Source organism: Rhopalosiphum maidis, chromosome 1 (assembly GCF_003676215.2).
Source record: "Rhopalosiphum maidis isolate BTI-1 chromosome 1, ASM367621v3, whole genome shotgun sequence".
Classification (NCBI taxonomy): Eukaryota; Metazoa; Arthropoda; class Insecta; order Hemiptera; family Aphididae; genus Rhopalosiphum; species Rhopalosiphum maidis.
In genome coordinates this window covers 38,987,722-39,003,555 of record NC_040877.1, presented here as the reverse complement: position 1 = coordinate 39,003,555, position 15,834 = coordinate 38,987,722, and the positions used below count along the sequence as shown (strand labels likewise).

General features: G+C 27.2%; 2 protein-coding genes across 2 annotated transcripts; both read right to left on the bottom strand.

The window, feature by feature from the left end:
• Window positions 1-79: 79 nt before the first annotated feature.
• On the bottom strand, window positions 80-1,592 carry LOC113549046 (28S ribosomal protein S10, mitochondrial). The gene is made up of 4 exons (XM_026950194.1): window positions 1,265-1,592; window positions 993-1,123; window positions 295-496; window positions 80-234 (listed from the first exon to the last, which is right to left on the bottom strand). The coding sequence occupies exons 1-4, from the start codon at window positions 1,421-1,423 to the stop codon at window positions 175-177; spliced, it is 552 nt and encodes a 183-aa protein (XP_026805995.1). The 5' UTR covers window positions 1,424-1,592; the 3' UTR covers window positions 80-174.
• A 4,120-nt stretch (window positions 1,593-5,712) lies between these two features.
• On the bottom strand, window positions 5,713-8,539 carry LOC113560887. Its single transcript, XM_026967011.1, has 3 exons — window positions 8,414-8,539; window positions 7,415-7,550; window positions 5,713-5,930 (listed from the first exon to the last, which is right to left on the bottom strand). Exons 1-3 carry the CDS (start codon window positions 8,537-8,539, stop codon window positions 5,713-5,715), a joined length of 480 nt encoding a protein of 159 aa, XP_026822812.1.
• Window positions 8,540-15,834: the final 7,295 nt, after the last annotated feature.

Sequence of the window (15,834 nt, the reverse complement as noted above, 5' to 3'; positions counted from 1 at the left end):
TTGTATTCAATATATTTAACTGTAACAATGTAACATGAATATTCTTTAAAAATAGTAAGTTACTACAATAATAAAATCATTCAAGTTTAATTTATAGATTTTACTATATAGAAATTGTATTACATAAAAAAAATGTTTCAACATTAACAACTAAGAGTAATGTATATATATTATTTAAGCTATTTCAGACGTCATATGTGATGAAACACTTTCAGGAATATTTTCTAAAAGTACCTGCAAGAATTTTTAAAATATTTATCATTAAGGTTTATATAAATTAATTAATTAACTCACTTTGGTTACTTTAAGTGCAACTCCTTCAGGTAAATTTCTCTGAACATATTCCAAAAAGGTTTCCGCAGTGGAACCAGTAAGCTTATGGAAATGAATGAATCTAAACCACGTTCTCACTTCATACTGTACTCTACACCTTTTATGCACGTGAATAGAACGTAATAATGTGTACCGCTCATGATGGGCTTTACGTGGTGACCAGCTAAAATAAAATTGTACATCATCACAAATTCACAACATTTCAAAATAGTATTAATTCTAAATTAAAAACTAGAATATACATGATTAAGAAAATTATTCTAAGTCATTATCTTCTCATCAATAATTAAAATCTACAATATTTCATTTATGCATTAATACTGAATAATATATCAACTATAAATGTATCAATGCCCAATGTTTCTATTAATCTTGGGTATTTAACATTATTTTTTAAAATTAATTATTTAATAAATTTTTGCTGAAAAATATAAAATATAAAATTCTATAGTGAAGTCTGAAAGTGTTGATTTTAAATTTTCACCTTTTTAAGTCACAAAATCTATTTTTATCTCTTTTACATTTTAGATACCTAGTAGGACATGGTAGATAAAAGGGCACCAACACTTCCTCAATATTATAATACAAAAATATTTATCACTTATGATGTGATTATGTTTTAATACACCTTTACATTTTAATTATCAAGTTATACATACCATTTACCGACTTGAATTCCTAGTTCATTTGCAGCCATTGTTGCAAATTGAGTGTAACTACGCAATACTGCACGATCGTTGCTACGACATTCAAATTCTATGGTTTTGTATAATTTATCCAGTTCTTCATTCTAAAATTATAAATGTATGAAACTAAGTTCAGTACTTAAGTAAGTATAATATTATAAATATAATGAAGACAATGATCGAGAGTGATCACTGATCAGAATGACAACCATTATTTGCTGTTTAATCATTATAATATATATTACCTGAGTAGTAACAGCCGCCAAATCATTTTGGTCAATTTTACTCTCCTCGGATCTTTGAGGCTTGGCGCAGAACCATCTTGTAGATAAATTAAAATTAGAAGGCAAGAATGCTGAAGTTTTTCTACTGTTCATCAATAAGGTTTTTAAAAAAGTCGTCATGATTTTGTACTGTCTTCAACCGTTGAACATAAAAAATTACATTAAGATCATACAGCACGACTTACTCACAGTTATAAAGTAATGTATAATATTCTCAGTCTCAATCATCACACTTTAGTACTCACGAAGTCACGATTATTCTTATTTTTTTCTTAATCATTATCACACATTTGTTATCATAATTAGTTCTATCTTCTTTCTTTTTTTAAATGAGTTTTTGTGGAGCTAACAAGCCAACGAAAGCAAACAGCGGACTGTTAACTTTCAACTTAATGCTTATACCAACTATACGATTACAAATCACATTTTTTTTTTCATTTATTTCGAAAATATTGCAGCCTGTGGGCAGAATTACCTTATTTCATACCTCTCGGACAGTAAAAATGTCACTAAATTATAGTGATGATGATGAATAATGATAGTAACTTTACATCATCCGCCTTTGTAGGTATGGAGTTCACAATTATTATTTATTCGTGATGTTTTTTTAAAATAAGTGTAGTTGATAGGAAACTATAAAGGTTAAGGATAATATTTCCTCGCCGGACATAATATTACCCTTTTGTTATTTATTATTTTTGGTCGGTTGGAGTATTTGTATTTTTAGCTAATGCAAAGATTTAATTTTAAAGAACACTTCTAATAGGTATTTCAGTATTCACTATTCAGTGTTTATATTATATACCACATTAAAAATATTAATACATTTTCCACCGTGAACTGGTATAATAAAATAATAATTAATGAATACGCGTTTTTCTTTAAAATATTTATTTATTTTGATAATCCCAAATCGTAAACATTTTGTAATACTATAATATTATGCTACAATAACGAAAACTTTGTTTTACTATACCGTAATAATAATAATTATTATAATAGTAATAATAAGCGATTTACAAATAAAGCCCGTACCTAAAAGTGTTAATTTCTATTAGCAGGGAAGTCGGCGTACCATCCGTACGAGCCTAACGGGCCCGTGTGTGCACCAAAATCGACATAACCGCTTTCACTACGGCGTTGCGCCGCTACTTTGGGTTTTTTTGATTTCGCCGGATTTCCGACGGTGAAACACTCAAACAGCTGAAGCCAAACGAGAACCACAACGATCATGTACTGGAACGTATTTATCAGCATTCTGCAAACGAATTATTGAGTATGAAATATTACTGAAAATTGCAATAATGATTAATAATGTATTAACAAGATTTTTTCGAAATCATTTTCGTATAATATTAATACTTTGGTTACTACGGTTCACGTAATAAGGGCAAGAGGTAGTTGGTAAGTACTAAGTAGGTACAGGTACCTAATAGGTACTTACGTTTTTACCAGAAACAATATTTTAGGACAAAAAAAATGAAAACTTTTTTCAAACGTAGGTACTTACATATTCGAATCATTATTTCATGGATTATAGATTCAAGAATTAAAATCGTAATAACTATATTAACACATTTCGAAAACAACGTTGTATAAGACGACATATATAGTACGAAACTACGAAACTATAATCAGGGCCGTCGAGAGAGTGGGGCAGAAGAGTCCAAAGCCTCGGGGCCCGGACCTCTGGAGGAGGGGGCGGTTAGATTAGATATAAAATAAGTATTTATATACAGTAGACGCCGCTTATAAGACTCACGGATATAAGGTTCAGTCCCTTATTAGACTCAAAATCGTCTGGAACGGTCCGGACGTATCAAAATACATTAACAAAAAAAGTCGGTTATAAGACTCAAATTACATAAAGTAAATAGCAGAAAATAAACTTTTTTGGATATAATTTAGAAATAAATTGGTATTGAAAAATTAAATAATATTCGTGTTGATTATTTCTAGTTTCTGTTGGTACTTTATAACGTATAATAATTTTTTAATTTTTTTCAAAAATAATTTTTCAAAATAAATAATAAATACATACATACATACATACAATTATACATACATCCTTTATAATTTTTTTATTAATGTACAATTTTTATAATATTTTTATATGTAATATTTACCTATTATAGTTTTAGTTTTTTTTATCAGGATTATTAAAATTATTCAATAATAATTATGTAATATGTAATATATGTTAAAGTATTAAAATTAAAGCAAAATATTTAATAAAATAAAATTTATAAATACGTAATTAATTTTTTTTTCCACTTCGCCTGTAAGATTCATTCGGTTATAAGACTCACTTTGTGCTGGTCCCAAAGTGAGTCTTATAAGCGGCGTCTACTGTATAAGTAAAAGGGCCCGGAATTGATCAGCCTTGGGGCCCACCAAAGTTCTCGCCGGCCCTGACTATAATAAGTAATAACTGCTCGTAAATATACTCGTATAGTCGTATATACCTATCTATATGTTATATGTATATATACATGGAGCCATGGAGGTGCCCATAAGACTAAACAGATTTATAGATAAAAATATTTGATTTTTTTTGAAAAATAAATAGTTATCTACTTAGTACCTGAGACCTGACTATCTAATATATAATATATTTAGAAATAAAGTACCTACATTACAGTGTACAGACTTGGAACAGTCATAAATTATAAGAATGTAATACATATATATATATATATATTTCTTCATATTAGTGGCTATCGTGTAGCAAAATGAAGATTTTCCTAATTATTTTTATTTTATTAAAAACTTTGTGTGGAAATTATTTGATTTTAGATTGCGATAATGATTATAATCAATAACATGTACTATGTATGGTTAAGTATAAAAAAATAAAAATGTGTTCCTCGATAGTTATTATGTATATAACCCGAAAACAACAAATTAGCGCCTCAACTAAGCGTTATATTATCTTGACTCCTCCAAGTAGATCTGTTTGAAGATATTTAAGCTTAATTGAAACTATTACAGATTAGTCATATTAGTGATATATAATATATTAATATATATATATATATATATATATATATATATATATATATATATATATTATATTTCATAATATCATTAATATTATAGTACCATATTCTTATTTTATATGTACCATATGCAGAAAAATAACTCCTTTATGTATTAGGTTATAGGTAGGTTACCTACTGGTTACTCTATTCTATTATAGTAATATACTAATATACATGGTTACTTACGTCAACTTTTTTGATGAATGGTTGCGAGCTTAATATTATGATGTATGTATTAGGCAGCAATTATGTTATATGCGTGTTACATGTAGTACCTGCAAGTATTTTAGTAAAAGTGATAATGTCTGGTACACCATTGAAACAATTGCGTGTTTGTGTTCAATGTGATAAAAATTGGTTCAAAATACTTTCACTAATTTCACTGAACTGTGTTATTGTTTCCGTTTTTATAAATCGGGGAAAAGTATTGGTTTTTTATACACATTGCAGAGGTCTGTAGGAAAATTATTAGCGGAAACAATAGCGCATATTATTGTTATTGTAGCTTATTAGTTACTATAATATATAGATACTTTACTAAGTGAATATGATTTATATTAAAATATGCTATAAATTGTAAATTGTATATGGTACACGTATTCGTCATATATAAATATATTAGCCAATAGCCATACAGCTATAGATGTAAATATATTAGCCAATTAGCCATAGATTATGTATATTTGAAATGAAGTTTCTTAATATAAATATTATGAATACGCAATTACCACCTAGGTACTCTGCCACTCTGGTATACGTTGGGGCTGTTGAAGGAATACACTGTTAAAATTATATAGACATAGTGAGATATGGTGAATCTATAGTCATGTACTCGTATATATGAATCTTTACGATTTTCAAAAAATATCTAAAATAATATACTATTATAATTTTACGAATATTGGAATATAACCTTTTACTGAAACGGTCACGTGCGGTGGTCATGCGCCGCAGAAACGTGGGGCATTGGCGGAAATCGGTAACCTCTAAAATTAATAATATTTAAATCTTTGAATCAGCTTATAGTCTCTTTATTGTATATTCTAAATTTATTCTCATAAAGACATGGGTCTATACTCTGTATTAGGTATCTAACCCATTCAACTACACGGTTACACAAAGTTAAGTATCCAAAATACCTCAATAAAACTACTCCTTTTTGTTTTTTCTAATTTTGTTTTAGATACATCAATAATTTCAAAAATACAATTTATAGAGAATGGGGTGATTATCATATGATATCGCCACTGGGCAGTCCTTTAATAGTATATAAGTGTGTTCCTTAAGATATAATTAAAATTCCAAAAATTAGAATTTAAATTAATTTATTATTAAAGGAAAACACGTTGTACTGTCTACTGGTGGAAATCACGATCGATGAATGCGGCGGTGGCTTCCGAGTCCGGCCGCAGATAAACACGGTCTATTGCATACGTTACATACAAAATTCAAGCGTGCGACGACGTGCCGATTATTAATAATATGACGAGAACCGTCATCAAGATCGATAATGCTACTGCATGTCGCTGTTGATGCTGCTGCTGCGACATCGGTACTGTGTTCTTCCAGCGACACAGGGGTCTCGTCTTTAAAACATTAAAATATCCATCACGTATAGAACACAATTATACTATAACTATATAATACATTAATACTATATACTATGCGTCGTATATGTCGTGCAGTTTAGGAATATGTTATGCCTAACGTAAACCTAAGCTTAAAAAAAGGGTGGGCAAGTGGGTATCGCTCTGCTGTATAGTAGAGGTGGAGAGTAGATCACTATAATGGATGTGTTAAATTTGAACGCAATGACAGGTACCACTGTATATTTTTATATGAAAAACGATTCTGAACGGAGATTTTAGTCTAGGATATATTTTATTATTACCTATATTTAAACTGTAATATAAGGTTATTTTACGTTATTTCGTAAAAAATTAAAATTTCATACGGTCATAAATTTTTTTCTACATTGATGCTAGAATTTTTTTTTTACAGTTATTTGAAGAAAAAGTTATGGAGAACCTTATATTGGATTTTTTAACTTTAGGTATAAATCACAACAATTTTATGAATTTTCAACTTAAAAATTCCTTGCAAATTTTTGCGATTTTCACATATTTTGTAAACATTTGAACTTTAAATGCATATAAATAAAAATTGTGATTAACGATTCTTAGTTTTTTTTTTTTACTATGATAAGTACAACTTATAATAAACTTTGTATAAAATTTTAAAGATTTTTTAGAATGCCAAATTTTTTTTATCGGCATTTCAAAAAAAAAAATTTAGAAAAATTGAAAATTTCAATTGCCAATAAAAAAAGTAAAAATATGTTGAAAATTTAATCGTAAATATAGATAACGCTAGTATAAAAATTTAATTTCAAGTATTTATAATGATTCGTATTTGAGTTACAGCAAAATAAAATAATTGATTTTGTCAAACTGGTTATGCGTAAAAATTCCCGTTTTTTTTTATTTTTTTAGAGTTTTTCCTGACGCTTTTGAAAACTACTGAAATTTTTTTATTTTTGACTCCCCAAAGTACCAACTAGATTAATTTTTCTTTTCAATGAGGGGCTGATGTATTCGAAAATCAAAGCACTATTACTACTCCAAAACTTGATGACAGACACACACACAAAAAAAACATACATCATTGTAAAACCAATACATATTATTCATAATTTCGTTCAGAATCTAAGATAATGTAACTTAGAGAGGTGTTTTTTTTCTGCAGGAACCTATATGGGTTAAATAAACCCGATCTGATTAGCTTATTTATACATGATTATAATTTGATTTTGAGATTTAATTAAATTTAAATTTTAGATTTAAAAAGAAAACAAAAAATATATGCAGTCAGGAGTTGGATATTTTTCTTTTGATTTTTGAAGGTGAAATAAGTATCTAACAGATTGTGGGTTAACCATTTGTCTTCAAGGATGTTTTAAGCATGATGACATTATCCACATAGGGACTGTACAGAAGATACCACGATATTGAAACTATTCTAATTGCCTCCCACACAAACTAACAAATAATAAAATATTACATTTATTTACTTGAATTGTTAGCTCCACGTATATCTGCATCATTTCCGATGATTGCGTATTCCACTTTAGATTCAAGCATGTGATTTGATAATAAAAAATTTAAAACGGTTTTTATGATTGGCCGTTTTGCACTCATGTGATTATTCTAAATTAATTATAATAAATATTTTATTTTTTAGTAAAAGTTGAGTGGTTTTTTTTATTTGGAATAAACTTAGATATAATATAATAAATAATTAAATTATTATACACGTAAGCAGAAGCACGAATTAGTTATTATGGGGCGGGTGTAAAACAAAATTATTCATCACCCGCCTATATGAAATAAAAATACATTTTCATTATATCGTACCTACTTAATACTATAAGTTATGTAATATAAGTGTATTGATGTATGCTTATTGTTTTGTCTAAAAATTAAACATCGAAAATCTATCAATTGCTTCCCTTGGCTTGCATCTCTAGAATTGTCCCTCTAAACGTAAAGCTTATAATCTTATACATACCCCATCGTTATTTTACTTATTTATTTTCTTTAAGACTTGCTAAAGATCGAATTGTAATATTTTATGTTTAATTGTATATCATATAAAATGTGTAAAAATCAAAAAATAATATACTTATACCTTATAATATAGCCATATGGAACAACGATATTACATTGCGAGTTTAAATAATGAATAGTCAACATGAAAAATTAAAATGATGTTGCAAAATTATAACGACAATTGAGAATTAATTAATAAATAAATAATAAATCGTTATAAAAAAAAATAATTTAGAACAACTGTATTATTTTTCAATTTTTTCAACATTATATGTATTTAGGTATAAATAATATAGTTTACAATAAATAAAAGGTATTACTTTAATATGTCATATAAACGAATAATTAATTTGCCCTTTTATGCATTTGTACGAAGCAATTGTAACTTTATCACTAATGAAGTTATAATATTTAGGTATATAATATTATATAAATGCTTCATAGACGTAGATTTGTTATACCATGATATGATCGGTAATCGATTGCTCATCAGGATTGGATATTAAAACAATTGCTCTAAAAACTGATCGTACGTAGCATGCAAAACACGTTAAATTTGGACAAAAACATGGCATGTATGATGTCATATCTTAAAGTAAACGTAGTAAGATTTAATTAAAGTGAATATTGATTGGGTTGTTTAATAAAATGTTGGATTACAGAAATAACGAATACTTACAAAGTAAATTTGGCAATAATAAACGTTTTACAAACAGTTTTCGATTTTGTTTTGTGTGCATATATAATATATATCAGCCAGAAAATGTAAACTACAAAATATTTTTAATATTTTCTATTTTTCTTACAAGAAGTAAATGAATAATAAGTCAAGAAAAAAATTAAGGCCCTCAGAGTTGATTTTTTAGTGAGTTATAGCTATATACAATATTACAACTTTAAAATATTTATAACTTACTTTAAAATGATAATATCAATAAAAGCATATGACATTTTCTAGATAATATTTTTACCTTTAAATTTAATTATAGGTAAATTTACTCTAACATCACAAAATGTGTTCTGCTGAAAGCTAATTTTCTATGATCTATATTAGTAAGACAGAAACAACATATTATGCGGATATAACGCCATCTTAAGGAGCAAATCATTGGCAAATTAATTCACATATCGTTTCGGCATCGCACGATCTTTTAAGTGTGTAGTATAATGTGTAAATGATTATTAGTGTTTGAGAATCACCTCTACTGGCTCTATTTCTCCTGCACAACATTATACAGCCCACATCAAACTCTAATTTTTTATTTTACGAGTATAATAATTGTCTTAAATAATTTGTAAAAATAAGCTTTTTTTTATATTATCTTTTTTAGACATACTTATTATAAAGTTTAAGTTTGATACGGGCTGTAGAATATTTACCTAAAAAAAAAAAATTAAGAAATTTGGTTGATTCTACTGGGCTATTCCTGTAGTGTGTTTTTGAGGACTGCCAACAAAATGGTATTGGCCATTAGACGTATAGTTTATTTACTTACAACAATTCTATAGTAATTAGTAATTATTAATTAATAGCCAGTATAAGGTAGGTACCTAAGTGGTTAAGTTTCTTCTTTCTCTTAAGTAATTTATAGTAGGTTTGGCTTAGGTATTATACTAGTTCAAATTACTATAAAAATATTTATATTTATCATGAATGTAGGTATGTAAATATATCTAAGCAATATAAGCAGTAGTATATAACTTAGTATAACTATATAACTACAGCTACTATTATATTATTATTATTGCTTAAAAGTTTTAACTTTATTCATATTCTCACTCCCAGTCTCAAAGGTTAATCGTAAGTCCAGTGGCGTCGATCTATATTTCATGTTATGGGGAAAAAATTCTGGTGTTGGATCCACCTACTAAAAAAATGTTTAGTTAGTTACGTTCGAATAGTACTATATTTATTTCTAACTATATACATACAAGATACTGCATATCAAACTATTTTTGATTATCACCCATCCACCCATAAATATTTCTGGGGAATTTTCCACAGTTCATACCCGTGTTCGGTGCTACTGTTAGTACATACCAAATTTGAATATTGACAAAACTGGATATTTTAACAAAAAATAACGATTATAGGTATAGTTATCTATTTTGTTCTAAGTTATTACAAAAATATTATTTAAAGACACCAATTCGTGTATTATTATTTAACACTAAGAGAGTAAGAAAGAAGTATTCTAAATATTATGTAGATTAGTTTTAAGCTGTTTATGCCATAAACTTATTAACACCTGCAGTGGCGGATCGTCTGGGGTCTTTGAGACGGCGACTCACCATAAAAAAAAAGTAGTAAAGCAATAAAAAAGTTTGATGAAAATTGTAGTATAATTTAATATTTTTATCTATTTTGAAAATAATTATGATGGTTATCGATATTAATATTGATTATTGATAATATTATAATATTTTGTATTATATTTTTACATTAATAATGAGAAGACGGATGTCATTCATTAATAATACGGGTGAAAAATATCGATAACAACTACTAATTACTAATTTATGCGATACCAATGGCAGAAACTTTGAATGAGTCTAGTCTCAATGTATACTGAACAACATCTATATAATCTACCTCACCTCCGCCTTGTCGTGCTTATAAAATTTGTATAAGTACACAATTGAGTCTCTCGAACGCCAGACTCCCGAACAAATTTAAATGTCTGGCTAATAATAATATTACAATATAATAATACAGTATATGATCTATGGATATGGATTTATCATATTAATCTATCATCTATGGCAATCATCAATCTTCGCTATTCGTCGGAGACGATTGACGGTTGTAATAATTTTGACGGAGAAAAATAATAGACGTACAAATCGTTAAATCGTACTTTAATAAATATATAATATTTTATACGCATATGCCGTTCTGTTCAGCTTATTTTTATGAAATATCTCAATATCTTCAATTCGAAACGCGGTAAAGACGGACGAGGAAAGGTGTTCCTGGGTCGGCGATGTGGTTACTGAACGTATGGATATTAAACATGACACAACTAAGTTTCGTAAAAGAAAAAACGATGTTTACGTGAGTTTGATTTTCTATACTTTTAGAGCTTTAATTTAATTTTTTATACATAAAATAAATACATACTTATTGCATCGGACAATCTTATACCCGTCGGGTGACGTATACGTATGCATATTTTATTCCCGAACACGCAATTCATAAAATACGTGAGACCAAAAATACATAATCGTCATATTATCAGACCCATTTTATAGAATAATAATTTATATTTATATTAATTGTATAAATAGTATTTTTATTTTTAACCGGCCGAGTACCCGACTAATATAAGTTTTTTTTATCCCTAACAAAAATAAAAAGTTTTCCGAAAAGACACATTAATAATTTATAATTGTCTGAATTTTTAATTTTTATGACATTATTAGATATTCATTTCATATTTCTGCAATAACTATTTCTCTTCAACTGATTTTTGTTTTTTTTAGTAATTTAAAAACGAATTACTATAGTTATTTAATAATTTTAACAAATGTTAATGTTTGCATTTCTTATAAATATTATAATTTTCAAAATATTTTGATTATACACTTTTAGGATAAAATATACATAGCATAATATCATAAATAGATGTATTTATTATATATATAATATATTAATATCGCAAATTATCTGAGCATATTAATTAGAACTTATCGGTTAATTTTAAAATCAGTGAAAATAGTATGGGTATGTATTATTCTTTAACAGGACGGTACCGAAATAACGGAATGATATGTGACTATATGTGTATAACGAGTTGAATGTGAATAACTGCTTGTATTTAGAAATTAATTTTATTAATTTTGTAAGCCCTTTATTATATGTAATAGATCATAATCTATTAACTATTTAGTATGTAATATCAGTTTAATGATTACATTTTTAAAATTATTAATCATTTAGTTCAGCCAAACCGTTAAGTCTTATATAGATACTATAATAGGTGACTACATGTAAACTAGGTTAAGTATGTCTACTATAACGAATATGTACAATTTGAATTTAATGTATAAGCATTATGTACAATGTAAAATTATGTTGGTCGAAGATGGTCTTATTTTTCGGTGAGAAATTTAACCAAACAACTATTGAAATTATAAAATTATAATTTAAAAAAAAATTCAGGATAATATACAATTATTATGATATTACGTATTAAATTAATTAGATACCAAAAGTTTCGTATGCAAAACAGCTGAAATATAATAATAAACCCTATAAAATCACAAAGAGTTCTATAAAAAAAACATTATTATAATATTTATCATCCATGGCAAACGAAAATCGTCGTCATTTGTAGGATACGATTAACAATTCTAATAATTTGATTGAACAGTCGTCAAACAACAGCCTTCAGCACATGACAAGCACTGTCATTTTCATAAAATTTTTCAATAATTTCATTCCGAAGCGTAAAGAAGACGAATGAAAAAATAAGCTAGTTGTTTCTCCGGTGATGGTGCACGTTTGAACTTTAATATGGCACAGCTTAATTTATCCGAAAAGCGTCGAAGGATACTTACGTAGGTTAATTTTCCTATAATTTTAAGGTAGCAATAAATTTGCTTTTTATACATAAAATAAATACATACTTATTGCATCGGACAATCGTATACCCGTCGGGTGACGTATACGTATGCATATTTTATTCCCGAATGCGCAATTCATAAAATACGTGAGACCGAAAATACATAATCGTCATATTATCAGACCTATTTTATAGAATAATAATTTATATTTATATTAATTGTATAAATAGTATTTTTATTTTTAACCGGCCGAGTACCCGACTAATATAAGTTTTTTTTATCCCTAACAAAAATAAAAAGTTTTCCGAAAAGACATTAATAATTTATAATTGTCTGAATTTTGAATTTTTATGACATTATTAGATATTCATTTCATATTTCTGTGATAAATATTTCTCCTAAACCGATTTTTGTTTTTTGTAGTAATTTAAAAACGAATTACTATAGTTATTTAATAATTTTAACAAATAATAATGTTTGCATTTCTTATAAATATTATAATTTTCAAAATATTTTGACTATACAATTATAGAATAAAATATACATAGCATAATACCATAAATAGATGTATTTATTATATATATAATATATTAATATCGCAAATTATCTGAGCATATTAATTAGAACTTATCGGTTAATTTTAAAATCAGTGAAAATAGTATGGGTATGTATTATTCCTAAACAGGACGGTACCGAAACGGAATGATATGTGCACTATATGTGTATAACGAGTTGAATGTGAATAACTGCTTATATTTAGAAATTAATTTTATTAATTTTGTAAGTCTTTTATTATATGTAATAGATCATAATCTATTAACTATTTAGTATGTAATATCAGTTTAATAATTAAACTTTTCAATATTTTTAAAATTATAAATCATTTAGTTCAGCCAAACCGTATAAAATCATTAATAACCGTTATAAAATTATAATTTAAAAAAAAATTCAGGATAATATACAATTATTATGATTTTAGTGATTTTACGTATGAAATTAATTAGATAACAAAAGTTTCGTATGCAAGACAGCTGAAATATAATAATAAACCCTATAAAATCACAAAGAGTTCTATAAAAAAAACATTATTATAATATTTATCATCCATGGCAAACGACAATCGTTGTCATTTGTAGGAGACGATTAACAATTCTAATAATTTTATTGAACAGTCGTCAAACAACAGCCTTCAGTACATGACAAGTACTTTCATTTTCATAAAATATTTCAATAATTCCATTCCTAAGCGTAAAGAAGACAAATGAAAAATATAACTAGCTGTTTCTTCTGTGATGGTGCACGTTTGAACTTTAATATGGCACTGCAGCTTGATTTCGCCCAAAAGCGTCGATGGATACTTACGTAGGTTAATTATCCTATAATTTTGGGGTAGTAATAAATTTATTTTTTATACATAAAATAAATAGTTTATTGACTTCTACAAGCTGTTACCCTGATGACAGACCTATATTTTATTTCCGATCGTCCAGTCCAATGAAGTGGTCGGCAACCGGCGGGTTATTATATATACGACCTGTTTTAAATTCTAAAACATTGAAATTTTTTTTTTATTTATATTTTATTATTTTAAAGTTCTAGACAATATTTTTTTCCATAGTAAATAATTTAAGAATATAAAACTTTTATTTTTATCTGGTCTGCTAACTGTTTTTAATTTGTGAATGTGACCTGAGAGTTCAAAAAGGTTACCGACCATGAATTAATGATGAAATTGCCAAGAATAAAATAAATTCGTTAAGTACACCTTAGATCCTGGACGTAGCGAAAAATGTATATTGATTTTATAATTATGTAGTTTATTTTTTGTTTGTCATGAATTCTTGTAGCAAATATGATCTATTTGGTACTTTGGGTGGTAAATAGTAAAATAAAACAAAAAATTTCAGATCTTGCCATAATATCAGAATAACAACAAAACTGAAATAATTACGCTATATCCTTGTATAATTTCAACCCGGAGGACGATTGACAGCATCAATAAGAAGATCATCTGAATGTGTCGCAAGGCTGTGTTTGCTTAATACTATAATTTTTTGAACAGTAGTACAGTATATTATGAATATTTACTTAAATTATATTTAACTTTTATGGTTTTTTTTTCAGATAATATACTGTACTACGGTTTTAGGTGTTCTTTTTATTTTCATAATACGTTGATAAATTACCATTTTTTTTCTTATTACATAGCTAGTTCATATTTGTGTATGTTTAAATTTATATTTTTTATAGTTATTGTACTGTTTAACTTTCTTATAAATAAAAGAGTGAGGAATTTAAAAGGTGGCCACCGAACAGAAAGTTAAACTGCAATATACTATAATCTTCTTAGTTCTTGTTTATATTTTTAACTGATAAATTATGAATATAAAATTTAAAATTAATTTAAATTCAAAAATAAAAGAACACCAAAATAGATTTCTGAAATATTAAAATTTTTTTTTCTATGAGTTTAAATTGCATTTAATCTGCACATTAGTTTATAGTTTTATAGGAACCAAACATTTAGATGGATCATGGACTACTCACCGACGATGAATTTGTCATTGAGCCTATGGAGAATGTGTCGGCACTCGGCTTCGTTTCAACCCTGTCGAAAGGATTTGTTTGTATTATATTATAATTTTTAGAGTCGTATTAGGTACAATATACTATATATAATATTTATTAGTGAAGAAGAATTTGTCACAAAGTTGATGGAAAATGTGTCGGCTGTATTTCAACACGGAGGACGTCTGGCAGTAGCAAAAAGAAATTCAACTGATAATCAACTGTCGAAAGGATTTGTTTGTATTATATTATAATTTTTAGAGTCGTATTAGGTACAATATACTATATATAATATTTATTAGTGAAGAAGATTTTGTCACAAAGTTGATGGAAAATGTGTCGGCTGTATTTCAACACGGAGGACGTCTGGCAGTAGCAAAAAGAAATTCAACTGATAATCAACTGTCGAAAGGATTTGTTTGTATTATATTATAATTTTTAGAGTCGTATTAGGTACAATATACTATATATAATTGTATAATATTTATTAGTGAAGAAGAATTTGTCACAAAGCTGATGGGAAATGTGTCAGCACTCGGCTTCGTTTCAACCCGGAGGAAGATTGGCAGCATCAACGAGAAGCTCATCTTAATATCAACTGTCGAAAGGACTTAGTACATAGACTTATTAAATTATTTTTAGTATATATTGTAGTTGTAATGATGTAGTATATAATATTTAAGTAGTTTATTACTTTACATTAATTTAATAGCTCATCACTCATTCACTCATCCAACACACTGACTAT

Bases quoted from the DNA above. Each gene is read 5' to 3' on its own strand.
- LOC113549046 (XM_026950194.1), bottom strand. From the start codon at position 1,423: ATGACGACTTTTTTAAAAACCTTATTGATGAACAGTAGAAAAACTTCA. The intron at 1,124-1,264 runs GTAATATATATT...TTATAATTTTAG, and splicing joins TGGCGGCTGTTACTACTCAG to AATGAAGAACTGGATAAATT. The intron at 497-992 runs GTATGTATAACT...ATTTTATTTTAG, and splicing joins GGAATTCAAGTCGGTAAATG to CTGGTCACCACGTAAAGCCC.
- LOC113560887 (XM_026967011.1), bottom strand. From the start codon at position 8,539: ATGACATCATACATGCCATGTTTTTGTCCAAATTTAACGTGTTTTGCA. The intron at 7,551-8,413 runs GTATAACAAATC...TAATTAATTTAG, and splicing joins CGATTACCGATCATATCATG to AATAATCACATGAGTGCAAA. The intron at 5,931-7,414 runs GTAAATAAATGT...AATGTTTTAAAG, and splicing joins ACGTGGAGCTAACAATTCAA to ACGAGACCCCTGTGTCGCTG.